Raw genomic sequence first — 26,727 nt, forward strand, 5'->3', positions numbered from 1 at the left:
GACAGATCCTGCCGGACTATTAGCCGTCTAATGCCAGGTTTCCCAAATAGTACTGCTAACAGTTCTGTAACATCTACCTATACACTGCAACATCTTTAAACAGTCTGTCTCTTGGCTTCCAGCCCTTTAATGCAGGTTCTAACTATATGAACATGAAGGAATACAAATTCTAGATATTATGGAGCCTTGGGAATCACTCATACAGCTAATGAAAACCAGCATCTCACAACCCTTCTGCTGTTGGTATAGCTATTAGAAAACTCCTTAGTCAGATGTTGAAAACCAGTGGATATGGTTTCACAAAGACAACTCAAATCCGTGGTTATGATTGCACTGTTCCAGTATAAGCAGATAACGGCTTACAGTCTGAGCTTAAAATAGCTTGTCAGTGCCACAGTCACCTGGAGGTAGATTTTTTTAGTTCATTTTACCATTCTGTTCAAGTGAGAACAACCCTTGACTAGGACATACTTTTGTTCTCCCTAGGCCTACCGGTACCTAGAAGAGTTGCGGAAAAAGATTCCCTGTGTCAACCTCAATTACTATGTGAGCCAACAGACTGTGGAGGCAGTCCACAGGGGACTGGGCATTCCTCTGAGCCGAAACACTGCCCCAGAGAGGGTTCGCCACAACAGCATGGAGGAGAAAGGAGTGGAAGACGAAGTGGCTGATGAAGCAGAGGCTTCCTAAGCAGTCTGAGCTTGGTCCCTGTAAGATGGTAACTTCTATTCCTGCACTGTTAGAGGAGAGCCAAAGGATTGCCTTGTCTCATTTTATTAGGGGTAAATAGACTGGTGAGAAGCCAGTTTCTAAGCTATATTGTATGCTTGGCTTTTTCCAAGATGTTATGGTTTGAATGCACTGCCCAGTTGTTGAGGTTTGTGCATCTCTTAGCAAGTTAGTAGTGGTAAACATATGTATATGCCATTTTTGTTTTTAGCCCACTTTCAGGTATTTTAGTACTTTTATTACATTTTTGGGAAACACAAATGTCTTGAGTAATTTTGTATATCAGAAAAGATGAGAGACCAAGAGGTTTGGGCCAAAACAGAACTTGATGTAAGCATCATAACACATTGTTTGAAAATCTGATGTAATCAAACAGAGCATCCAACATGACTTCCATTTTCCCTCAACCCCACCCCCTTCTCCTCTTGGTTACTTTGCAGAAAATGCATCACATTTAGTGCAAGTTGAGAGTGCGCTTTTTGCAGTGTGTGTGAAATAGTGCCAGGAGAAATGACTTCATCCGCTCTTGGCAGATGAGCCACATGACCTGTTCACCAGTCCTCTGTTCAGTGAACATCTTAGGCTGAGTTAACAGCACTTTCAAGCCATTTTATCAGACCTGATCAGTCAATAGAGTCCTGCTGTGTTACCATTGGCTACTGTAGTCATGCACAAAAGTCAAACAGAAGTTAATGCATGATACCCAGTAAGGACCCAAAGTCAAAAAGAGCCCATACTCTATCCAGAGCTCAGATGAGACGAACAACACACAGGTTCTAGGAGCTGGCGTAGATCCTTTCCTTTGCAACATACTCATATTAACCTGGTTCAAGAACACTGAGTAAATAGTCTCTTTGCTCCTGTCCTGGCTACAGTGTCAGCCTATGCACACACAAGTGTGTGTTTGCAGAAAAGCAGCAGTACCAGCACACCTCTCTACCAACAGACCAACAACAAATGCATACTCAACTACCCTCTGCTACCAAGCCCAGATGTTAAGCTACCTATCTATGGCTTACAGCTCAGTGTCCTCCTTCCATTCCTGTCCTCCAAGCAGAGACAGGGCAGATTCTGAGCCACCAGCTGGACAGAGGGCAGGCAAAGGGCATCTCCATCATCAAGCCCTCCTTCACGTTTCAAGAGTTTTTTTCTTCAGGTTTTCCATCAGTAGCAGATTCTGCAGTGCCAAACTTCTGCAGTCACCATCTGGGTCCTTCTCTGCAACATCTGCAGAAAATAGGAAAAGACAGACAAGAGGAGAGGAAAGAATGGCTCGAGGAAATCCCTGTAGAGCATTAGTTGAACTGTCAAGTGTGCTTCAGTAAAGGAACAATAAAAGGAAGTTATCCCCACCCCAGCTCTCCAAATATCCAGCTTGTTTGATTTTAGACTAAACTTTATTTAGCAACATTTCTTTTTTACACAGTTACCCCGTGTAACCAAAACATCTCAGCACTAGGTGCTGGCAAGATAAAGTTGCAGCAGCTGTCTGTTTTCTTTAACCACAGGACCAAGTAAAGATTGGAGGAGTTTTAACACTGAGTAACTGAGGGAACACTGGAACGTGCTCTTTTTTTGGCTCAGTATTTCAGATTCTTTACCTCTAAACTAGTTTTAAAGGACGAATTTAAAGCCTGACTCCCACACAAACCCAGCTCAAGTTTACAAATCCACATTTTGCATAAAACTTTATGTGAAGTGGTGACTTCCATAAAGCCATTTCAGGCATGCACCTATCTGTGTGTGAAAGAAATTTCTGCCCTCATACTCAGAGGTATGCTTCCAACTGCACAATGCAGCAACAATAAGCCACTTTGTACAGATGCATTTTTATCAACCGGCAACTTTATGAAACGAGGTATGCACTTCTTTGTACAGTGGTGCCTCGTAAGACAAAATTAATCCGTTCCGCGAGTCTCTTCGTCTAGCGGTTTTTTCGTCTTGCGAAGCAACCCGATTAGCAGTTTAGCGGCTATTAAAGGCTTAGCGGCTTAGAAAAAGGGGGGGGGGGAGCGAAAAAAATCTCAAGACTCGCAAGACATTTTCATCTTGCGAAGCAAGCCCATAGGGAAATTCGTCCTGCGAAGCGCATCAAAAAACGGAAACCCCTTTCGTCTAGCGGGTTTTTCGTCTTGCGAGGCATTCGTCTTGCGGGGCACCACTGTACTGTGAAGCACAAACAGTCCTCATACCATACAGAAAAGTTAGCATCTGATGTGGCACTTGCATCATTCCTTGTCTTGAGCACTGTGCTATACGGCACATCAACTCGGCTTGCCGGTCTTGTTCTGGCTAGGTTTTTGTACCTTAAACAGCTGCAGACATATTAAGAATTGAGAAATGCAGCAGGCGAATCATTCCCTCCCCCCAACACACAGATGCCAGGACAGAATAAATTTCAGCTACTGAATTTTTGCTTGCTAGGCAGCAAATAGGCACTGTACCAGGGGGAGGGAGGGGGTGGCTGGCAGCTCTATATTTCTAACAGTCTTGCAAAGTGGAAATCAGGATGTCAGAGCAGAGGGGAGCCTGAACAAGTGGCGAGTCTGTGGGAGGAAATCCTGTGCGCACAAGCTAAGCGCTTGAAGCCTAGCACTAGGTCAGTCTGGGTACATGACTCACTCAGATAGCCCCCCTCTATTTATAAAATGACAGAATGGAACACAGTTCTAAGGGCAGCCTGCAGTCCAAAATGATTAACATCAGCAGTTGCCCCAATGTAACAAAGGCTCATTTAACGAGAGAGTGTGCACCGTGGAAGCAGATGGCTAGCCCAGTAGAAGAAATAAAAGTCAAAACCTCTGTGCTATCACAATTTTCTAAGCCACTAGCTCTTGCCTTCCCTTTCCATATGCCTATAGCGCTTCATGAGCCAGGCAACATGTTACCCACAAGGACAAAGTTTCTAGTCATCATGGTTGGAGAGATGTTTAAATATGTGATGACTTTGCCCCTCAACACCTTGACTGCGTATGCAAATCATACCCTATTCACATTACACAATACTTTCCATCTGCCTAGGAGGATATGGGGTTTTAGCACCAGCCCAGGAAGACTCTTCTCCACCTGTCCAGTTGCCCTCCTGAGCGTTATCAGCCCAAGACCATGCATCCCGTCTCCTTTCAGGCTAGCCTCAACTCATTGCTCAGCAGGCTACGCTCGAGGACAGCAAAAGCCTATTCCTCCACACACACCACGGCATGGGAAAAGAGGGAATCTTTAGGCTCCATGGCAGCCCTTTTCCCTTTTAAGGGCACAGATTTCTAGCAGCCAGTCCCGGGATCAAAGACTAGCTGTGCTGGTGTCACATCCTCTCCAGCTCCCGTGGGAAGCTCACTCTCAGGATCCAAATGGTGAGGGAAAGCAACCCAGGGCAGAAATGGGAAGGCTTCTGAGCTTATGTAGGACATGTGGCACTTGATTCCTGGCAACTCGCCCCTTCAGCAATGAAATCTGAGTCAGGCTGCATCACCTCGTGCATTTCTGGGCATGCAGGAGACGCTCAACTGCCCTCTCCTGACTGGAGACTGGTTGTATCCTCCTTTGCTTGTGGGGGTGGGTGCTGAGAAAAATGGCCCAGTGGAATTCCCCACTTCCATACACCCCTCAGGAAGACAGACCCATTCACATGACCAAACTAGCACACTGGGAACAAGGACAGAGAAATTCCAGCCTGGGATGTAGCTTCTCTGCCTCTCGCCAATATCAGAGAGTGAGAGAAGGGTTGACCTCAGCACAACCCCTGCCAACGGCCTGCTCTCACAGTGACTTCTCACCTGCCAGCCAGGCTTGGGTCTCTAAAAGCTCCTCCGTCATGTCCTCCAGAAGGCACTCAGCAGGGACACTCAGGAGTGTGGAAGAGACAGATGACAAAAGCCCTTGGCGCACATATCTGCAGGGAAAAGGAGTGCCCTTGTGAAAGCCAGCAGGAAGGAATCTCATCCCTACCCAACTGATAGCTGGTGGCCTTGACACCGCCTTCTGCTTTGCTAGCTTCATTTTTCTGCTGGAGTCACCAAACTTAGTTGCTTGAATTGCACCGAGAGTTACCCAGAGCTGAACTCAGGAGATTTCTGTCCCACTCACATCTTCTAGTTGCTATTTGGAGTGTAAAGAACACCACCAAGAAAGCTGTAGCTAAAGCTGCTTTCCTAGAGCATGGGTGGGATGTCCCTCCCCCCCCCCTTGTTTTAATGCATCTACATGGGTTTTTAAAAATTATTCTTTTTGTGTGTGTGTGGAGGGAGAGAGAGTGCACAGGGAAAAAACAAGACATAAAAGTGGGGGAAGAAAAAGGGGAAAAAGAACTAACACCCATACGAAATAGTTTAAAAACCCAGAACTTATAAACATTACAAGATCGTTACTGTAGTTAACCTACACTTAACTTACTTGGGAGTTGCCTTGGGCAAGAAAAAGCAACTAACAAATTATTTATTTAAATTTAAATAAATAAATAAATAAATAAATAAATAAATAGGGGGCATATTAATGAAATAACAATAATAATAATAATGACATATTCATGCCTGAGGTTGCATCAGTTTCACATTCAAACTACAGACATTGGAAAGTGTTGCTTATGATAATGACTGACTCATTCAAGAACTTGAGGGCAGTGTGACTTGAAATGCTCTCTCAGCCTCAGTTTTACTCAACCTGACTTTCCCTTTTTGTAGCCGTTTCTCTTCCCCACCTGGCTCTGGCATCTTGGTACTACTGGGGGGCCCAAAGGGCGAGAATGGGATGAAGAGAACAAACTCCTTCCCCCACTTGATTGGGTTCCCTGGCTTTGGGTGCAGAGGGTCCCTCCCGCTGCCACCATGATGCTCACAAGAACTCACGTGTCTGCATGGAAGCGCAGGGTCCAGACGAACTCTAGCAGGGCCTTCCCCATCGCAGATGCTACCTGGAGGAGACACACAAATCAGGATCCATGGAAGAGGCATTGAATGGTTAGCCTCGGGTATTTTGCTTTCTGAGGCAGAAAATCCAAATGGTAAAGATATAGTAAGCAAAGGCTGCAATCCCATAGTCACTTTCCTTTGAGTAAGCCCCACCAAACTCAATGGGACTTGCTCCTTTGTAGGCAGGTATAGAATTATACCGAAAAGCAGTGACAATTTGCCATCTGTTAACAGTACTGCTGGCTATTGCTTGAGATCAGCAGCCTCCTCCACTCTCCCTCAGAAAGTCTGCCCTGGATTCAAACATTAAGAGACCAGGAATGGAAACAGTGGCTCATCCACAATTGAAGGCACTACTGCTTCGTACCTGGGGGCGGAGGCAGGGGAATTGCCACATCCTGCAGGTGGTACATAGTGGGGGGAACTCGGCATGCACTTATTTAAGAAATATTGACATACATTTAAAAAACTGAGCTTCACATTTGAAATTTAAATAAACTGTCAAATTGTGTGTTTTTTATTTTATTTTGTGGGATACGTATTTATATCTCCCTTTTGAACGCATTGTTGGAGTTGCTTGCAAGGCCAAGGAATCTGGATTTATTTATTTTTTAAATTACAAGTGACCCAATCAAAGATAAAGGACTCAGTCTTGGGAGGCCATCGGGTATGTTAGTGCTTGAAGAGTGGGAAGGCAACAGTGACTGAGAGCTGTGTCGAGAGTGGACGTTCCACCCACCTGCATTCGCTAGGTCTGCTGGTTTATTGCTGCAGTTCTGAAACCAAGCAGCTTATGCAGAATCCTGAGAGCACCTGGCTTTTGGAGTTGGGGCAGGGAAGCTGTGGCCCTCCAGATGCTCCCAGCCCCAGCAAGCATGGCTAGCGGTCGGGGAAGATGGAAGCTACAGTCCAGCAACATCTGGAAGGCCACAACTTTCCCACCCTGATTTTAGAGGGGCAGAGGGAAGCAAACTCCCAGAGCCAGTGGTAATTACAGAGTGAAGCATGGAGAGGTGAGCAGCTTCTTCTGCCTTGAAACCAAATGGTCTCTACTAATTCAGAGCCAGAATCAGACCACGCAGTTTCAAAAACTCCCTGCATACACCATGTGTAGATGCTTCACCCCCTCACATCCTGTCCGCCAAAGCAAGTGTTCACTGGCTCCCTTTGGCAAAAGATGGGATACCACAGCATGCCAAAAGCCAAACACAGGCAACTGTGTACTTCTCAGGTACTTTGGAAGGGCCTATCTAGTATCCTCACCACACTGTTGACAGCGAAGTACATCAGAATTGCCAGGGTGTGTGTCAGCCGGGCCAAAACCAGGTGATCATCTCCCAAAAGGTCAAAGGTGGTCAGTGGCCTGGAAAGCAGAGAGGGAGAATGTTCTAACTGGCTCTGAAAGATGGTCTCCTTCCCTACAAACCTCCTTAGGTTTTAAGATCAGCAAAGGGAGCCTCTTGGTAGTTCCACTGCCCTCAAAAGTTTTGGGAAGGGAGTTGGCCCAGGTGGGAGAGGGCGTTCTCTGTGGCAGCTCCTAGGTTGGGGAATTCTCCCCCCACAGGTGTATATATAGAACCTTCATTGGTTTCCTTTGTGTGAAGACACACTTCTGACACCTGATATACATGTTTTCCTGGGACAGCAATTTGTTCTATTTGTTAAAAAAAATCATTATTATTATTAATAATTATTATTATGAAGATGAAAGAGAAGGAGGAGAAGCAGCAGCAAGCCTTAGTCTTAAACTGCAGCTCCCAGCTCCTATCATAATTGTTGTTTACAAAAAGCTGAGAACAGTTGTTCTCCATCAGGCACCCTCTGCTATTGCTAAAGAGAACCAAATTCCAGGAGCCAAGACAGAGCCTTCTTTTTCAGAAGCTGAGCAAGAACAGACATGCAGCAATTCCAAAAGGAGCCAAGGACCTGGGTGCAAAGGCACCATTTGGACATTTTTGCTGCAGCACTCCTGCAAATGAAAAGGTGAACTACAGTTTAGTCTTTTTAAAGAGTTTGGACTGTTCTGGCTCTTGGAGCTGTTGGGAGTGGCAAAATAAAAAGACAGAAAAAGTCCTGTACTCTGTTTAAATTAAACTACTTGTTTGTTTAAATATAAATGCCTGGTGCATTTATTAACATGGAATACAGACACACAGCCCAGCACCTACCAAACCTGAATCACACACCTGGTTGATTGCTAGCTTACTTTTTCTGCAATGAGATAAATTTCAGCCATGAATATAATGGGTGCTGTTGCAGGAGATATTCAAAATGTATTCCATGCATGCCTCTGATAACACAACACAGCCCTAGGGACATGAAAATGCAAATGGCCTCACCTGTCGAAGTTCCGAAGAAGCGGGAAAAAGAAATGACCAGCAACTGGACCAAATCTGTTGGGGGCAGATGGTGGCTTTGCTTGGGACTGGCCCTGTTCCAAACGAAGTGAAAGGTCAGGCAGGAGAACTGTCACTAGCAAGTGAGACTTGACGAAGACCCCAGAAGAGGCTTCATGGATGCAATGTTTTGTTTCACTCTCCCTTAAACAGACCAATCTGCTTTCCTTGTGAGGGATCATTGTAGGACTCTCAGGGTCCTTTCAATTCTATGATTCTATGAATTTCAGACATGCCAATCCAGATCCACCGTAATGCTTTGACTATTTGGAAACATAGTTAATCAGCTTAGCATCAGTTTTAAAGGGCACTGGTGTCTGAAACATGAAATGTGTTGCCATTTGCCCCTAAGTAAGAAAAGGGAAGTTTCTTTTGAAATGCTTAAGCACCTTTGTGGTTAGCAGTGCAACATCTTATGACCAAGTTCAGCCACAGACAGGGAAAGCACATCTATTTCTGAATTTCAGGTGGTATCAGCTTAACTCAAAAACGATGTCGGGAGATAGGTGATGTTTGGTGGTGAAGGGCATGACCCAACTGTGGAATGTGATTGTACTGCATCACCTTCTATGGCACAGATCTGGCCAGCACCTGAATGAATAGACAAGAAGATCTGTGGGAGGGGGAAATGGAGGCAATAAAAGACGGGAGACAGGACTGAAAAGTTGTCCTCCCTTGAGATGACCATCAGAGGCAGGAGGCCCATCCCAGGATGAAAATAAGAATATGCTATAGCTTTTCTTTTCCTGGAACAAGATGTGCCTTTGAAATAAAAAGTATGCTAAGTGTTTCCTTGCTGTGTTGACTGGCTCTTTAAGGCAAACAATCTCCATGCTGGAGTAGTGGTATAGAAGGAGCCATTGTTAATTTGTTAATTGTTACTTTGACCAGATCAGGGATAGAGCTCTCAAGGTGCTTCCACCAATGTAGCCCTATCAGGAGAGATCAAGGACAGGTCTATAATTTATAGACGGGTTGAAACTGAGGAGAGCTGATCAAACAAGACCCTAATAACGTGGGCTGCTGTCTCTCCTGGGCTGAGTAAAGGAAGTTTCTATGAAGGCCTTCAGAACAAAGAGAGAACTCCTCTCCACATGGGGTAGGTGAATGTATGGCCCCTCCCATTACCAGAAGTTTGGGAAGCCTGAACTAAACAGAAAAGCATATTTCTTGGATGGAGTGGGAGACCCTTGAACACAAGACCAGCTCGTCTGTCTGCACTGATGTGCCCCTGCTGCAGCTCAAGGCAGTTTTGCATTTCCTGGCTTCACCTTTGCAAACCTTCGGGTCTTGCTTCGGATCCTTTCATCCACAACTTTTTGCCAGTCTGGGGAAGAGCTGTTGCTAGGCAGGATCTGGATGCTGGGCTGTTTCAGACTAGGAAGTTGCTTTGCTTTAGGAGAAAAGGGCTGAGAGAGTTCCTGGGCTGCTCTGGCCAGCACCTGAGTGAATAGACAAGAAGCTGTCAGGCGCTTCTAGCCTGGAGGTGCAGTGCATCCCACTCGCTTCACAAGGACAGCAAATATAAAACACAGAGCATCGTTCAAACTACAAGAAACCATTTACAATAGCAAAATAAGGGATGCGGGAGTCAGAACTTCACATATACACAACTTCATGGCAGAGGTGAGGAATGAACTGGGGAGCTTCCGACAGGTAACTCAGTCTCTTAGCTGCAATGTAACACTATCTCTCGCAAGGCTTGCTTATAATATGCTGGAAACGGGTCACTTACATCCAGGATGTCCATGCGCTGGCGGAGACTATAGTTCAGGGAGTAGAACTCAGAGGTCAGAAACTGAGCCACCTAGGCAACAGAAAACAAAGGTGAGTTTAGAGGTGTTCTGTGGCTTCTTAAGTCTTACAAGCTGCCCCATCAATCTGGCAAGCTAGGGGCAGAGGAAAGAGGGCAGAGGAACAGACTGCTTTATTCCAGTGCTTCTGCCCATGGCTTTCCTGCTCTTTCCTAGTAAGATGGGCTTTCCCTGTCCACCTAGTGCAACCTTACCAATCTCCTCTTCTTACCAGCCCCTTAGCTAAGCTTCTCAAATGGCCCACTCCAAGCCTGGCTAAGAAAGGCCAGCTGCAGATCCTCAGCCCCTGCAGTCAGAACCAAAGACAGCACAAGGACTCACTGGTGTTGGGTCTGTGACAGCGATGGCCACCAGAGCGCCTTGACGAAGCCCCACAAAGCCTTCTACGTAGCTCTTCTCGTCTAGATGCAGCAGGACCTTTGCCAGTTCCACGCTCACCTGCACAAAAATACCAAAGAGTGTATGTGTGTGTGTGTGTTTTGAAGTCTCAGCCATTCAAGAGGCTTGATGTTTCAGGCAGGTCAAGTTGAGAGTCAGCTGGTCTCATTGAGTGTAATAAAAAGTTGCAGGGGGCAGGGAAGAGATGACAGTCCCATACCCCATCTCTTGCTGCCACCTTGACACCCTAAGTTGGGTGTTCAAGAGATCACCAAGGTTGCCTAGACTGATTATGCTGCCAAGGAGCTTCAACGTATGTGCAGAGCAACTGGAAATCATCTAAAGCATACACCCCCAAACTCGGCCCTCCAGATGTTTTGGGACAACAATTCCCATCACCCCTGACCACTGGTTCTGTTAGCTAGGGATAATGGGAGTTGTAGTCCCAAAACATCTGGAGGGCCGAGTTTGGGGACGTATGATCTAAAGTCCTAACTGCGCCTTCCCCCCTCACACCCCAAATATGATATTTTGCCTTGGACAGCAAAGAAGTCAACTGTCGTAGGGTTGCTGCCACCACCAGAATTACAGAGAACTGTCATTGCCTTCCAATGGCAAAGGGGACCACCCTCCTGTATTTCTCACTTGTCAAGGGCAAGCCCCTGAGCCCCAACAAGTTCTCATGGGTTATCTCTAAAGCTGAATCAAGATCAAACCAAGAGGCACAGGTCACATTTACTTCTCGAGCAGCTGCCACATTTCTTCGGATCAAAGACTCCAGAGTGCTCATTGTGGCTTCATACTTGTCTGGATCTTCGGGACCAGTCAGGACTGAGAAAAAGAAAAGACGAGAAGGAAGCTTGCATTTGACTTCCCAGTTGTCCAGTCAAGTTAATGCTGTACCAGGAATATATGTTGCATGAACGCAGAAAGTTCATGCAATCATATGCTTTAAACTGAAAGATTTGGGTTTGCAAATAATTGTGGCAGTCTTTCATAGATAGGTCTGGGACAAAAGTAGCCAATGAGGTGCCTTCCAAAATTTGCTTGACTCCAACACCCATCAGCCCATGAGCGGTGGTTAGGGGATGATGGGAATTGGAGTCCAGCCCCATCAGTTAGGCACCATGTTGACTTGTCCTAGTCTGGGACACAGGAGATAGTAAAGAAGTGCAGGAGGCTCTGAATAAGGCATAGAATGTGTCAGCCCAACAGAAAAGCCACAGGATGTTTCACAGGCAATAAATGTGTTTACTTCAACCAGGAAACACATCACATGTTGAGAGCCACTGCGGTGTCCTCTGTTTCTTGGATGAAAGGTGGGATACAAACAAACAAAACATCCCAGAAAGCTAGTTCACATGCCACACTAAACCATAGGCTTGCACAATTTGAACAACCATGATAAAGCCGCATGGCACACTTCCTCTCTTCCTTCAAGGAGTTCCAAAGCTTTTGCTTCTGTATTTGATTAACCACAGCTTGCTATGCTTTACAGACCAGAAACAGTGGTCAATTTTAACTATGGTTAGTTTAAACAAGCCAGCTTCAGTAACTATGGTTTAAAGTTTGCTTGATTGAAACTATCTAGTTCGTGTCAGTCACAGTTTGCTGGTCTGGACAATGCAGTTAAGCAAAAGTGGAAACAAATGCTTCCAAATTGTTTCTCCTGGTCAAATGAGAGGAGGGGAGGGGAAGGGGAAGTCTGAAGGCCCATGGCTCACTGTGGCTCATTCTTACTTGCTCTTGTCATGCTAACTATGGTTTAATGTGTCATGTGAACAATGCTATGGACTTCATACCATCTTATCCCTTATCCCTTACTTTCAATACAGTCTCGGATGTAGGTGGGAGCCTTGGTCTTCTTCAGTTCTTTGTCCTCCGACATGTCGTACGGAACGAGGTCATCATCGCTGAAAAAGAAACAAATTTAAATTCTTCCTCAAATGAGCTTCAATTCACGCACACAGTGTGAAGATCCCACATTATATCTACCTTCTTGCTTGGAAACAACATTTTCCCACATACCTATCAAGCTCAGAGTCATCCCCCTGGTCCAGTCCTGCAGAAGCACTTGGCTGTGGTTTCACACTGGGTTTCAGAATAGTGCTTGTTGTCATGGCTGGTCTGCTGTTCCTGCAGCACCAAAAAAAAAGTTCCTACCAACTGAGGGAAAAGTCTTGCTTATGCTGATAATAGGAAAGAGGTGCAACAGCAAGTGAAAACATAACTATTATACAAACATGCTGCAAATTAGCCTGGGTTCTAAAAACGTCAGAAGTTATGTCCTGAAACTCTACAAAGAAATAAGAAAACTGTTACGTAGACTAAAAGATCCCATTTGCACAGAATGCCACATCATGTTTTAGTGAGCTTCTCAGCTCATGTGATCTTTCCTTCCCCCACCCACCGCCCTCCTCTGGCAAGCCATGGTGAGAGGTCTGGGAACACCTGCTTCCTATTTTAAATCAAACACAGTTTATGATTACATTTGAAAGGGAGAAACTGTGGTTAGCTTAAACCATGCTTTGTTGAAACAAGGTTAGATCAAACCAGTTTATAATCCTGGCTTATTCAACAAAGTGTATTTTAGCACCACACAAATTAATGCAGATTAGTTTTGACTATGGTTTAGCTTAATGTGTTAAATAGGCCAAAGTCTCCAGCGGAGAAAACAATGACAAAAAGCAGCTAGTGCTAGTTGAATCTGAAGCAGTCTAAAGGTAACTTACCCAATGCTCTGGGAATCACTGTCAGGAATCTGCTCTGGCCTCTGAATCAGCAAGGTCTTTAAATCTCTGATCTCATCATCTTCTTCATACTAACACATTGAGAACAAAGCAAAACATTAAGATAGAATAAGGGAACTAGTACACAGGTTGGCTCTTGCATAAAGGCAAGTGGCAGCTGTAATTTGATTTACTAAGTCCATTCTTGGGATGGCGCTTGTTGTTTCACCTCAGAAAATGGTTGAAACAGGTTGACCCACAAGGTTTGTAACAAGAGACAGGTGCCTGCTTAAAAGCAAGGCCAGACTCGACTAAATGTTGGTTGGATTCAGACATAACAGGAAACCACAGTTTCCTGCTAAATGAATGAACAAGCCTCACACTTGCATACTTTCCCTCCCGGCCTCTTGTACAGCCACAAGGAGACATAAGGTTTTGCTTCCATTTTTGAAACAATCCACAGTTGCCCATTACAACCAGATTTGAAAGACCATGGTTTGTTTCAACTGTGGTTTCAGGGAAATCTGAAGCCATGGTCTTGCAAACCAGTCCCCCACGTTTGGACCTAACAAGGAGATGTTGCCTTTCTAAAAGCAGAAGCAAAAGTTTGCACTCTCCTCCTGAGAGGCAAAGGCTCCTACAGACTTGTTCACATGGTGGGATCCTGATTTCCCATTATATTTAAACAGAACCATTCTCTCTGTCACACACACAAACATATACACACAACAATTTTAAATGGCAGAAGCTGGGACACAATAACAAAGGTATATTCCACTAGCATATTTAAAGGATTTTTTCCCTGCCACAACCGAACACTGCAGAAAGTTCACTTGGCTGTCTCACCTGAAATATCAGAGCAGGGCCTTCAGACATTACCCTGGCACTGACGCACTCGGCCACAACCATCCCCATATGGCGGATCTTTGGCAAGTTGCTGTCCAGGTGACACTTCATCCCTTCCATCATGACTGTGAGTAGCTCTGGAAGGGCAAGCAGAAGGTGACCAGGCAAATTCAGCAAAAAGCACAATAGCCAGCTTAGACACATTTAAAACCTGATAAGGAGGTGTTGTGCTTTCCACAATGGGGCAAATATATATTTCGGCATCTTTTGAACCATCTGCTATGGCTTTCCAATGCAAGCAGAAGAAGACAGTGCTGACCTTTCCTTTTCTTCGGATACTTTGGCCTACAACTACCATCAGCCCCAGCCAGCACACACATGCTAGGTGGGTCTGATGGGAGCTGTAGACCAAAAACATCTGGAGGTCTCAAGGTTAGGGAAGGCTGCTGCAGGTGGACTATCCCACCCTATGCTGGGCCACTTCTCAGCTGATCTCTATTGGCAAGACATCCTACTGATCTCACCACATCTCAATAAACTGCAGTTTTATGACATTCACACCAAGATAATAGGTTCTATCCAATGGTGGTCCTGTGCAGAATAGTCCCACTGAAGAGAATGAATCTTAGGCTTATTCATTTCAATAAGTATACTGTGAGTAAGACTGGTACCGGATACAACCAATTGCCGTGGCCACCCTGTGAGCATCTCCCAGGAAGTCACCCAGATTCCACCATGAAGATTTTGAGGTCCAGAGGCCCAAGATGCCAGCTTGGTCCTTTTCTCTCTCCCTTACCTTGTCTGTCGCTCTGTATTTCTGCTTCTTTCAGATGAGAGAGGCAGATCAGAATGGCCTTGCTGATGTACAGCTGCTGCTCCGCTGGGGAGTGCTTCACAGCAGTGCTGCTTCCCCAGGTCTCCAGCAGCTCTTTCAAAACCTGCGTTAGAAACCTGAGTGTTGGGTTCAACGTGTCATTCTGCCCCTGTCCCCACAAGCCTCCTTTTGGGGCCTCTTAGCATAATAACCCAGCAGTGACCGACTCCCTTTGTCCACCAGAGGAGGCACCTTCACATTAAGTGCCAATGAACCCAATTCCACTTTGTATGAGGGAGTCTTCTGCTGGAGCCAGACCTATGCCTCTTAAAGGCTTGGTTAAGATCTCTCATCATCCCCTTTTTATCCAGAAGCAAAATTTGGGGGTGTAAAGACTCCCCAATTACCAGCAGCGTCAAGGAGAAGTAAGATGTACAGAACCTCTTAGTCAAGGCAGTAACTCTTAATGTCTCAGGATCATCTGCCCTGTGCTTTACTAAGAAAGCTTTGCCCTGCATATCTGGGCTGAATTGCCATCTGAGGCCTCCTCTCAAGGGTTGGGCTCCAGGGAGACAGTCCCACCAGTGTGTGCAGAGCTTGCTCCTTGGACTCAGGATGTCTTGGGAGAAAGGGGTGTGTGTGTGTGTGTGTGTGTGTGTGTCTTTCTTTGCAACAGTCCCAGCTACAACCCCCCTGCCCTCCAGATGGAGCAGCCAAAACACAACATTCTCATCAATCTGCTGGAAGGAACACATGGGTGCATCTGCAATCCCACCAACTTCTTCAGTCGGTTAGTGACTATCGCCTCCTCTTCCCACCCTAGCAAGCTAAACCAGAAGAGGTGAGGATCATAGAATCATAGAGTTGGAAGAGACCACAAGGGCCATCGAGTCCAACCCCCTGCCAAGCAGGAAACACCATCAGAGCACTCCTGACATATGGTTGTCAAGCCTCTGCTTAAAGACCTCCAAAGGAGACTCCACCACACTCCTTGGCAGCAAATTCCACTGTCGAACAGCTCTTACTGTCAGGAAGTTCTTCCTAATGTTTAGGTGGAATCTTCTTTCTTGTAGTTTGGATCCATTGCTCCGTGTCCGCTTCTCTGGAGCAGCAGAAAACAACCTTTCTCCCTCCTCTATGTGACGTCCTTTTATATATTTGAACATGGCTATCATATCACCCCTTAACCTCCTCTTCTCCAGGTTAAACATGCCCAGCTCCCTTAGCCGTTCCTCATAAGGCATCGTTTCCAGGCCTTTGACCATTTTGGTTGCCCTCCTCTGGACATGTTCCAGTTTGTCAGTGTCCTTCTTGAACTGTGGTGCCCAGAACTGGACACGGTACTCCAGGTGAGGTCTGACCAGAGCAGAATACAGTGGCACTATTACTTCCCTTGATCTAGATGCTATACTCCTATTGATGCAGCCCAGAATTGCATTGGCTTTTTTAGCTGCCGCGTCACACTGTTGGCTCATGTCAAGTTTGTGGTCAACCAAGACTCCTAGATCCTTTTCACATGTACTGCTCTCAAGTCAGGTGTCACCCATCTTGTATTTGTGCCTCTCATTTTTTTGCCCAAGTGCAATACTTTACATTTCTCCCTGTTAAAATTCATCTTGTTTGTTTTGGCCCAGTTCTCTAATCTGTCAAGGTCGTTTTGAAGTGTGATCCTGTCCTCTGGGGTGTTAGCCACCCCTCCCAGTTTAGTGTCATCTGCAAATTTGATCAGGATGCCCTTGAGTCCATCATTCAAGTCGTTGATAAAGATGTTGAATAAGACCGGGCCCAAGACAGAACCCTGGGGCACCCCACTAGTCACTCTTCTCCAGGATGAAGAGGAACCATTGATGAGAACCCTTTGGGGTTCGGTCAGTCAGCCAGTTACAAATCCACTGAGTGGTAGCATAGTCAAGGCCGCATTTTACCAGCTTCTTTACAAGAATATCATGGGGCACCTTGTCAAATGCCTTGCTGAAATCAAGGTAAGCTACATCCACTGCGTCCCCTTCATGCTACATCCACTGCGTCCCCTTCATCTACCAGGCTTGTAATTATGTCAAAAAACGAGATCAGGTTAGTCTGACATGACTTATTTTTCAGAAATCCATGCTGACTATTGGTGATCACAGCATTCCTTTCTAGGTGCTCACAGACTGTTTGCTTAATGATCTGCTCCAGAATCTTCCCTGGTATTGATGTCAGACTGACTGGGCGGTAATTATTTGGGTCCTCTCTTTTCCCCTTTTTGAAAATAGGGACAACATTTGCCCTCCTCCAGTCTGCCGGGACTTTGCCTGTTCTCCAGGAATTCTCAAAGATGACTGCCAGTGGTTCTGAGATCACATCTGCCAGTTCTTTTAATACTCTTGGATGCAGTTCATCTGGCCCTGGAGACTTGAATACATCTAAACTAGCCAGGTATTCTTGTACTATCTCCTTAGTTATTCTGGGCTGTGTTTCCTCTGCTGAATCATTTGCTCCAAATTCTTCAGGTCGAGCATTGTTTTCTTTATCGGAGAAGACTGAGGCAAAGAAGGCATTGAGGAGTTCAGCCCTTTCTGTGTCCCCTGTTTGCATTTCACCATCTTCTCCTCTGAGTGACCCCACTGTTTCTTTGGGATGGAGAACCCAACTTGGTTTCAGTGCAATGGTGCTCCATCAACATCCAATATTCCCCAGAACTCGCAAATCCTCTCTCGCACAGGATATTCAGCATCTTGTGACAAGTGGGAGAGGCAACCTTATGAAAAGATCTCATCCACTGACAGAGAAAGGCCACTCTGAAATGACCACCCATTTATCTCACTTTTAAACCTTTAGTTTGTTAGCACACGGAAAAGGAGTGAAACACAGGCTGGCAAGATGAGTGGCTCTGGGGTCACTCCTCTTTCACTGTAAGTTAGTTCTGATGTGTTTTTTTTACATTACACATAAGAGGGCTGGGAAGGTACTCCTATGAACTCTACCAAGTTGCATGTTATCTCTTTCTCTCTCACATATATAGAAATATATTTTGCTAACCATTACCCTGCTTACCTTGATCAGTAAGAGACGCCGCATGTTGTCCAGGGCTAGATATCCAAGGAGGTTCTGGAGCACCATAGTCTGTATCATACAGAAAGCAAACAATGGAAATCACAGCAGACCCTTTGAGAAAGAACAAACTCTCTCAATATCTTCCGGTAAGCTATGAACTATAAACCAAACCAGGTGACTTACTGTTCAGATCATTATATGGGAATATGAGCTTGACAATGAATGTTCATAGCGGACCAATTTGTTGTAATTGTAAAATTTACAAATATGCTCAGTGTACCATTACGATATGCATTGTGTTGATATTGTAAAAGAAAATTAGAAGAAAAGAAAAACAGTGCATGCAATTTAGAAGAAGAGTTTGGATTTGATATCCCGCCTTTCACTCCCTTTAAGGAGTCTCAAAGCGGCTAACATTCTCCTTTCCCTTCCTCCCCCACAACAAACACTCTGTGAGGTGAGTGGGGCTGAGAGACTTCAGAGAAGTGTGACTAGCCCAAGGTCACCCAGCAGCTGCATGTGGAGGAGCGGAGACTCAAACCCGGTTCCCCAGATTACAAGACTACCGCTCTTAACCACTGCACCACACAGGTTTATGGTCAGAAAGCAGGATGGCAGGGTTATTTCCTTAAACCAGGGTTAGCCAATGTGATGTCCTCCTGATGCTGCTGGCCTACATTTCCCCAAACCTGCCTCAGAAGGGGCACCCTGAAACTTCTACTTGCAAGTCCAAGAGCACAAGCACCGCAACATCACAACTTGTAAAAACACAGGTCTCCCATCTTAGACATAGCATATAATGCCATCCCAACAAACATGCTTGCCTCCTGATTAATGACATCCAAGGACTCTCACCGGATAGCTGTACTGAAGCAGCAGCATCTTCTGGGTCATCACAAATTGAGCCTTCTTGCTTTTGACAACCAAATTCCCCAACAATCGTGACAGCACGGCAGGTCTAGCAATACAGACAAAACAACATTTCAACCATGAATGTCTTTCTTCTGAATCGGTGCTGTTTTAAAATCACAACTGGATCACAAGACTAGATGATTCACAAATAGAAGTCTGGAATGTATTGGCAAAGCAAGACATGCAATATTCAGGTTCCCGTCCTATAAGGGCAAATAAAAGCAAGAGAGATGTCTCTCTGCTCAAATCTGATATGTCTGAAAGACCACCCTTGGCCTAACCAAACTTTTAAGATTCTTTTCAGGTGTGGTATTGGGGTGCTCCCACTGAATAAAGAGAGATGGACAACCACCAGAGAGAAGGCCTTTTTGGTACTGGCACCTAGTAATGGAACTCCCCTTCCCAGGAAGGCTTGCCTGGTGTCATCCCTGTGGACTTTTCAGTGCCAGGTAGAGACCTCTCTTGTTACCCAGGCCACCTAAACAACTTATATTGCCAGGTTCTCTCCAGTTTTTAAGTCTGTGTTTTACATCTTAGAGGTGCTGTGACCTGTGTTTTTCTTGTAGTTATTTATAGTTCATAGTTTAACCGTCTTATTTTCAGATTGTTTTAAAGAGTCATTTATTGTAAGTTGCCCAAAGGGCTGTGTTTTATGAGGAGGCATACATACATACATACAAATAAATAAATAAAATAAATAAATAAGCCTTCCTCCTTTCCAAACTTCAACAGCTGAGCAGGCTGAAAGGAAATCTAATTTGTACAGTGGTACCTCGGGTTACATATGCTTCAGGTTACATATGCTTCAGGTTACAGACTCCGCTAACCCAGAAATAGTGCTTCAGGTTAAGAACTTTGATTCAGGATGAGAACAGAAATTGTGCTCCGGTCGCGCGGCAGCAGCAGGAGGCCCCATTAACTAAAGTGGTGCTTCAGGTTAAGAGCAGTTTCAGGTTAAGTACAGACCTCCAGAACAAATTAAGTACTTAACCCGAGGTACCACTGTGGTGCAGGGGGAACCATTTTCAACTGCTGCAAGGATACAAGGAGGCATGACATGTGCCCATCATTCCACACAAAGGTTTGGCTGCTTACCCTGCTGCTGCCTGAACAAAGCCACAGACCACAGGTTCCACCCAGCGATCTGGCACACTCTCCACCAGTCGCCAGCATATCCTCTGCCAGATGCAGTCAGACTGGGTACGATCCGTCAGGTGGGACACCAACACGTTCAGGATTTCTTCTGCATTCCAAAAGAAGAAGAAAAGGAGCTGCTTTGAAATCAAAAATCCTTTTTACTTCCTTATTTATTTATTTTTTTGGCCAATAGTTAAGATAATTTGGGTGGTGGGAAGAGGGGGATCTTTCCTGCTGTTCTTTGAGACGGAGAGCTTTTAAAAACATTTTTATAAGAATGCCCTTCACACATCATATAATATTGTTCTTCGCCACTGTAAATCATGGCATTATATATTCCTTCCATGGCATTGTTCTTTAAAAGTCTGCCTCCTAGTGGCTGAAAAAGGGATAACAGCTGCATTCTGTTAAGCAGTGCTCAGTCTTAAGTGTGCAACATGTCTGTTGAGATCAAGTCATTTAAAGAGAGACATAGAATACGAAAGAAAAACTGGCTGTCAAACCAATACTCCCTGTTTAGCCAGCATCCAGTTCCTCTTCCAGGCCACCTGCCTGGCTGTCCGAGTCATTTATAACTTAGACAGTTTCTAAGAATTCATCATAGCAGAGGTGGCTAACCTCCAGTCTGGGGGAAGGAATCACATGAACCCAAGGTTCACTGCAGCTCATGCATGCCACAATAAACCATGGTTTAGCTTTACCAGGTAACTTGATTATGTATTCCAGCTGACTTTCCTTGTCTCTTCCTCACGTGGTTTATTGTAATGTGGAAGAGCACCCAATGACTTTTCACAAGCCATGGGGTGGGGGTACAGGGAAAAGAGGGCAAGACAGCAGGAACAAAAAATCAAGTTATCTGGAAAAGCTAAAAGCTCTCTTGGAATTCTCTCCTTAGTGGCCCCAAATCATCATTTGTTGTTATTATTAACTAACATTATTATTAAGTTGCTTAATATTTCCAGGTTCCAGAGACTCCAGCCTCCTCATAAGACAATAATCTTCATAGAGTTGTAACTCGAGAGGCTAAATACTTTTTACGATACGGTGTAATTTCTTACACTTCATTATGCACATACAGTTAAATCTTCAGAATGAGTGTGACTGTTTTTTGTGAAATGAGCTCCAGCGATATGCCAAGCTTGGGGACTCTGTGCATAAAGCAGTTGTAGGGCACAGGCTCTGTACTCATAAGGTCCCATGTCCAATCCCCGGCAACTTCAGTTCAGGTAACAGCGCTGCAGGAGGAAAATCTGCCTGAGACTTTGGAGTGCTGCTGACTAGCCAGAGCTAGATCGACCAATGGTCTGACTCAGCATAAAGCTGCTTCAAATGTTCATATGAACCACACTACCAACTGCAACACTCTAACCAGACTACATAGGAGTAATGAAGCATCATTACATCAAGTGATAATCAATTGCTGCAGTTTGATTCAACCAGTGACAGAGCAGAGAGAAAGCAACTTTGAAAGCAGACATGCTAAAAAGGAAGCTATGGCTTACTGCAAGCTTTAAAGAGCACTCACTTTGTCTTCCATGCATGCATACCTTCCCTAGCACCTGGGACACAAAGGAGATTGAGCAATCCAAGCCACCTGGAATACAAGAAAAGCCACATTAGTCGATGGATCTGTCAGATCACAGAACTGAGACTGAAGCTCCAGCTGCAAAGCTTCCACGAAGATGAACAGAGCACTGGCATATAAATGGAAGTCCTCAGGGGAAGTCAATAACCTGGAGCTATGTATAAAAAAAATAAAAAACTGTCCAGTAGCACCTTAGAGACCAACTAAGTTTGTTCTGGGTATAAGCTGTCGTGTGCATGCACACTTCTTCAGATAAAGCTTACACCCAGAACAAACTGTTAGTGAGCTAAACATGAAGAATGAAAAGTGGGTCCATGCAAGTGAGGATGACAAAGTCCTTTCAGAAGAATAAAACTCACTACTCAATGAAAGCCTCATTATGAGGTTTGAGAGAAGCCAGCTCTGCACAAAATAGGTTGTCCTTCCTTTCAAGGCTAGGAAAACTAATCCATTTCTGTGAGATCATGAATGACCGCAGACCCAGATGATTACACAGCAAACCACTAAGGCCCACCCCCTCCAGGGGTGCGGGGAACGTTCCCCAGCAAAAACTCCAGAGAGCCACGGCTGGTCAGTGTACCCTGAGATAGATGCAAAGGACCATCTGCATCACTGGCACAATATAAATCAATAAACTACTGTATACCTGCAAAAGATTTTTTGAATTCTCTAGGCCTAAGACTCACACTGACAACAATGGGATTTAAATGTGCTTTATTTTGGTTGGACTGCACACGCACGCATACACACACACACACACACACACACACACACACAACCTTCTGCCTTTAATTATTCACATGCACCTAAAGATATACGGGTGTCAGATTATTATTTTAAGTAACAATGTAGTTTGATAGCTGTGATCACTGTGTTGGCACCAAGAAATACAAATATAGTTTATTGGACCAAGTTCAGTTTGTAAGTTTGGTCTTCACAGAGCTCTTCATCAAGCAGTATCTAGACAAAAAATTATCCACAACAAAGAATTCTGAAAAAAACAAAAACCTCAAAAGTATTTGCATACTCCTACTATACCAATGTAGATTCATGGCATAAAGTTATTGTTTTGTCTAGTGCTCAAATTACAGGCAGTCAAATGGGGAGAGGCTACCTCCACCCTAACTTTTGTGTTGGGTTCCTTTTGCTTCCATTTTAAAAGACTAAGGGAGGACATGATTTGGTCCTCTACCTCTACTCAAAGGTCACTAGCTAGGATCTTTCCCCTGTTTCTGTAACTATGTACCTGGCTGAGGACAGCAATCTGGTCTTCAGCTATGCATTGCTTGGTTTGGTTGAGACCAGCCATCCGGTTTCACCTGTGTTAACTGCTTTATTTGGAAGACAAGAGGCAAAGTCTGGCCCCTTTCTATTTTCTGACACCTCCTTAGCTATTGTTTGCAAAAGGTTATGGGGAAACCTGTCATTTGGCTAAACTTGGGAGGAAACAGGGGCAAGTCTTGCAGATTTCCTTAAGGGTCCCCTTCCCTTCCCTCCGCCCTCCCCTAATTTCAGAACTGGTTTTAAATACTTGTTATTCTTAGCCATGGCCTGTCAGTGCAGCAGCAGCAGCAGATCCTGTGAAATCTCACCTCGCAGTGAATCAGAGATCCTCTCCAGCACGTGGAGCATCTCCACACCAAGCAGCGGGAAGTAGTTTTGGGGGAAGAAGACAGGCCGGTTTTCTTCCTGGAGCTTGTTGCCTAGGTGATCAGGGAGACAGGCCACCTTATTGAGGATGGCCTCCTGTAGGACTGAAGGGCCAGCTTGTGTTTGTTGTTTGCAGACTTCCCACATCAGAGCAGACAGTCCAGCTCTCTGCAGGAACTGCTCCAGCACATCGACAACTTTATTCAGACGGAAACTGGGCCTGCATGGAAAGGTATTTTTCTGCCTTTGTTTTCAATTCATAAGGAAAAAGCAACTCAACAGATAACATCATCACCTGCAATTCTGGTGGTTGTTTTTTAAACCACACTTTTCTATGATTCCTGGTTGTGGGCAAAGACTTGAAAACATATAAGCAATGCGTATTGAGGATTCACAGATGTCCATCAAGCTGTTCTAGAATCATAGAATTTTAGGGTGTTTCCAACATTAGTCATACTCAAAGCAGACCCATTTATATCAACTAAGGAACATCAATTTCTGTTAGCTACCACCTTTAGAACTGGAAGGAATTTTAAAGAACATCTAACACAACTACAGGAAAGAATTATAGCATTCTTGACCAAAGGCAGTTCAGTCTTCCTCTAACATATCCACACCACAATTATTTCCACACACTTACCCCATAACTCTTGTATAACTCCTGCAACCACACATCTCCTTTCTTTGAACCTCAGGATGATATCCCTTACTAAGGGATTCAAAATTCTGTGAAGCCCAAAATATTGCACCTAAGAATGTGTGAATTAGGCAAAATAGTCAAGTCTACATTGTTTTCTAAAGGGGAATTTTTAACTTTTTATGGTGTAGAAATTGTATTCTTGGTATAAAACTATGATCAATCATGATAGCAACGTTTGCAAAGTGAGAGGTAAAATAAAAGCATATTTGGGTTCTGTCCATGCAGTACTGTATATTGAAACATTTACCAGGTTCAGAAATAACACTAAACTACAGTTCAATATTAGGAAAATGAGTCTTGGGATCATGCACTTTCTCCTCTTCACTACTTCTTGGCATGTATGAGAAGATCAAAAGCCTTTGCTTTTGTTTTTTGAATTAACCACAATCACCTGTTATTTCTAAACATGTGAACTATGGTTTGCACTAACAGCAGCTAGTTAAAAAACATTGTTTTGAGTCTTATTTGTTTTAAGTAACCAGTTAGACAAACCTCAGTTCCTAAGTTAGAACATACAGGGATCTGTGATTAGTTTTAAAGGGAAAGGAGAAGCTTTCAATCTTCTCATGAACGCTGAAGAGGAGGGCACATGAGACCAACATTTAGCCATGCTCATTCTCATGGTGCAAAACCATGCTATAGAGTTATGCCTGAATGCAGCCAATGACTCAGTTCAGATGTTATGCCAAACCATGGCTGAATGATTAGGCACACCCTCAGCCCCTTGGCATTGCCTTCCATTTATGGCTTGTGGCAAACTAGTTTGCCCTTACATCCAAACTCAGAAACTACAGTTTGTAATTGGCTTGAAACCTAAGATGGGCAAACAGACTCAAACTAGGAGGGAGAAGACACAGTGCATGAGCACAAAGCTTATTCCATGCCAACTCACACAGCACCAAATAATGGATTTTCGAATTACATCTGAACTGAGCCTACAAGTGGGATTTAAAACACAAACACACACACACACACACACACACACACACTCCTTTGCATATGCATTTTGACATTTTGGGATCCTCTTTCCCACTGCACCTCAAACATTACACCCTACTCCAAAAAGCTGCTATGAAATGTTGAGTGGCATCTGATGAAGTGCGAGACAGCTGTCAAAAATAAAAATCAGCAGTCTCCCTATGTGTGCAAAAGTGCTTTTAGCACTGGGCTCTTGGGATTCAGGCCTCTAGATTGAGAGCATCCTAAAAACAAAACAGTTTTAGAATTAGAGATCACAGCACAGTAGCCATGCTTACGCTGTAGAAATAATGGTGTCCAAAAGAACCATAAAAGTTTGGTCTGCTGGTCCTTCCAAGAAAAAGCAATCCCATAACTCCTTATCTTCATCTGATTGGAACTGCTCCAGCCAATCAAGACTCAGGTTACTGATAAGACACTGCAGAAAGGTAGTAAAATGATTACGAGTAAATTCTTCTTTCTCTTTCATGGAGGGTGGATTTTCAGTTCCACCAAGGTAGCTCTTAATTGTCCGCAAAGTCTCACAGATCTGGGCTCCATCTCTGGAAACAGATAGGGTGCCAATTGCTTCTTGTACTATATGGCGAACTTGAAGCAAGTCAGAATCCATTTATCCTGGTCACTTCTGGAAAACAACAAGGAGGTCGATAAGTAATACCACCAAGGTTGGAGAAAGTAGAGCTGGTAATTACTATCCCCTGAACAGAAGAAGTGGGAAGGGTCATGGCTCAGGGGTACAACTTCTGCACTGTATGCGGAAGGTCCCAGATTCGATCCCCAGAATCTCCAGGTAGGGCTGGGACAGACTCAAAGTCTGAAACAGTGGAGAGTTGCTGCCCATCAGTAGAGAATACTGAGCGAGATGGACAAATGGTCTGACTTGGTACCCTTGAGTTACTTGGTGGAAAACGTGGGATATAAATATAGTAAGTAATAAGAACCACCAACATCCTGACCTCCTTGTGGGAGCGGAGATTTTAAAAACCTAAATAAACATGCAAGCACAAAACTTCAGGATGCTCCCACCTGTGTAGGTATTGTGTGGGCCTAAGAGAAACTTCAGCCTAAGCCTGCAATCCTCTATCTGCTTACCTAGGAATAAGCCCCAGTGAACTCAGTTCTGAGGAGACACGCAGTGGTTTAGCACCGCAACAATGAGTCTTCTGGCACCTTAAAGACATAACAAATTTATTATAGCACAACCTCTGAACGCCCCTCACGAAATGGGCTGCCGACCACAAAAAGCTTAAGCCAAAATACTGTAAACGCGTTAAGTATTTAAGGAGCCACAAGATTTCTTCGCTAGGCTTTGCTTTTGCTTTTTGCTGCTGCAAAAGACTAACACGGCTGTTGCTCTGGAAATTACCGTAACGCGGAACCCAAGACACGTCTACTCGGAAGTAAGGCTCACTGAATTCAGTGGGACTTAATCCCCACGCTGATGTGTAGAACAGGACCGCCCGGCGTGAGGGAGAAACGCCTCAGCCCCTCGCTTCCCGCCTTGTGAAGTTCCCACCTCCTCGCCTTCCCCCCGCCCCCGGGCGAGGCCTCACCAAGGGCAGAAATGATGCCACGGCTAACAGCGACCCCCCAAGACACTCTCCAATCAAGCCGGTGAACCTCAACCGGAAGTTCGTGTGTGTGTGCGCGCGTGTTATTCTAGCTTTTGCTTCGCGCTCTCTATGGTGCCCAATTGCGGCGGAGCCACCAGCGACGTCGCTTTTTACCGGAAGTTTATCTCTGTGTGTTGTGCTGCCTTTTCTCTACGGTCCGTTCTCAACACTCCGGGTAATTGTTGTTGTTGTTTAGTCGTGTCCGACTCTTCGTGACCCCATGGACCAGAGCACTCCGGGTAATACGTTGTCTAAACAGCAGCAGCCGATTCGACGCTCCTGTCTTATGTGCGAGCGCCTCGAGCCGAGCCTGTCGAATCTGCTGATCTTTCTTACGACCCTTCGCAGCTCTCGCGCTCTCCCGGCCCGGCCCCTTTCTCTTCCGCCCTTCTTCTTCTTAAAGAGACAGTAACAATAAAGTTTCTATCGCCCCAGAGCATGGAAGAAGAGGGCCTGTTTTTGAGAATCTGGGTGGTGTGTTACATCCCGAATCTGGTTTCACT

General features: G+C 44.9%; 2 protein-coding genes across 6 annotated transcripts in view; one reads left to right on the forward strand and one right to left on the reverse strand.

Annotated features, from left to right (window-relative positions):
* IFT140 (intraflagellar transport 140) overlaps positions 1-2,081 on the forward strand; it is a 78,414-nt gene extending 76,333 nt beyond the window's left edge. The window contains exons 30-31 of one of the 2 annotated variants that reach the window (XM_080981918.1): positions 487-718; positions 1,886-2,081. In XM_080981918.1, coding sequence (XP_080838044.1) covers positions 487-690 — 204 coding nt within the window. In that variant the 3' untranslated portion in view covers positions 691-718; positions 1,886-2,081. Of the gene's footprint in view, positions 1-486 lie in introns of both variants that reach the window. The other variant, XM_080981917.1, reaches the window with a different exon arrangement.
* Positions 1,037-26,216, reverse strand: TELO2 (telomere maintenance 2). 4 transcript variants are annotated; one of them, XR_013979604.1, is made up of 21 exons: positions 26,165-26,216; positions 24,890-25,236; positions 22,876-23,153; positions 21,224-21,292; positions 19,657-19,804; positions 18,505-18,607; positions 17,650-17,718; positions 14,596-14,737; positions 13,800-13,936; positions 12,957-13,045; positions 12,253-12,360; positions 12,049-12,137; positions 10,964-11,055; positions 10,168-10,284; positions 9,768-9,839; positions 9,304-9,474; positions 7,976-8,067; positions 6,900-6,999; positions 5,574-5,638; positions 2,889-4,621; positions 1,037-2,597 (listed from the first exon to the last, which is right to left on the reverse strand). XR_013979604.1 is itself a non-coding variant. In XM_080981954.1 (21 exons), exons 2-21 carry the CDS (start codon positions 25,219-25,221, stop codon positions 1,859-1,861), a joined length of 2,487 nt encoding a protein of 828 aa, XP_080838080.1. In that variant the 5' UTR covers positions 25,222-25,236; positions 26,165-26,216; the 3' UTR covers positions 1,037-1,858. The 4 variants fall into 4 exon arrangements, 3 of the variants coding, with proteins under 3 accessions (XP_080838080.1, XP_080838081.1, XP_080838082.1); XM_080981954.1 differs by having other exon boundaries at positions 1,037-1,956; positions 4,506-4,621; XM_080981955.1 differs by lacking the exon at positions 26,165-26,216 and adding an exon at positions 25,978-26,131 and having other exon boundaries at positions 1,037-1,956; positions 4,506-4,621.
* Positions 26,217-26,727: the final 511 nt, after the last annotated feature.

The sequence above is a fragment of the Podarcis pityusensis genome, assembly GCF_964106645.2.
Source record: "Podarcis pityusensis genome assembly, chromosome: 14".
NCBI lineage: Eukaryota > Metazoa > Chordata > Lepidosauria > Squamata > Lacertidae > Podarcis > Podarcis pityusensis.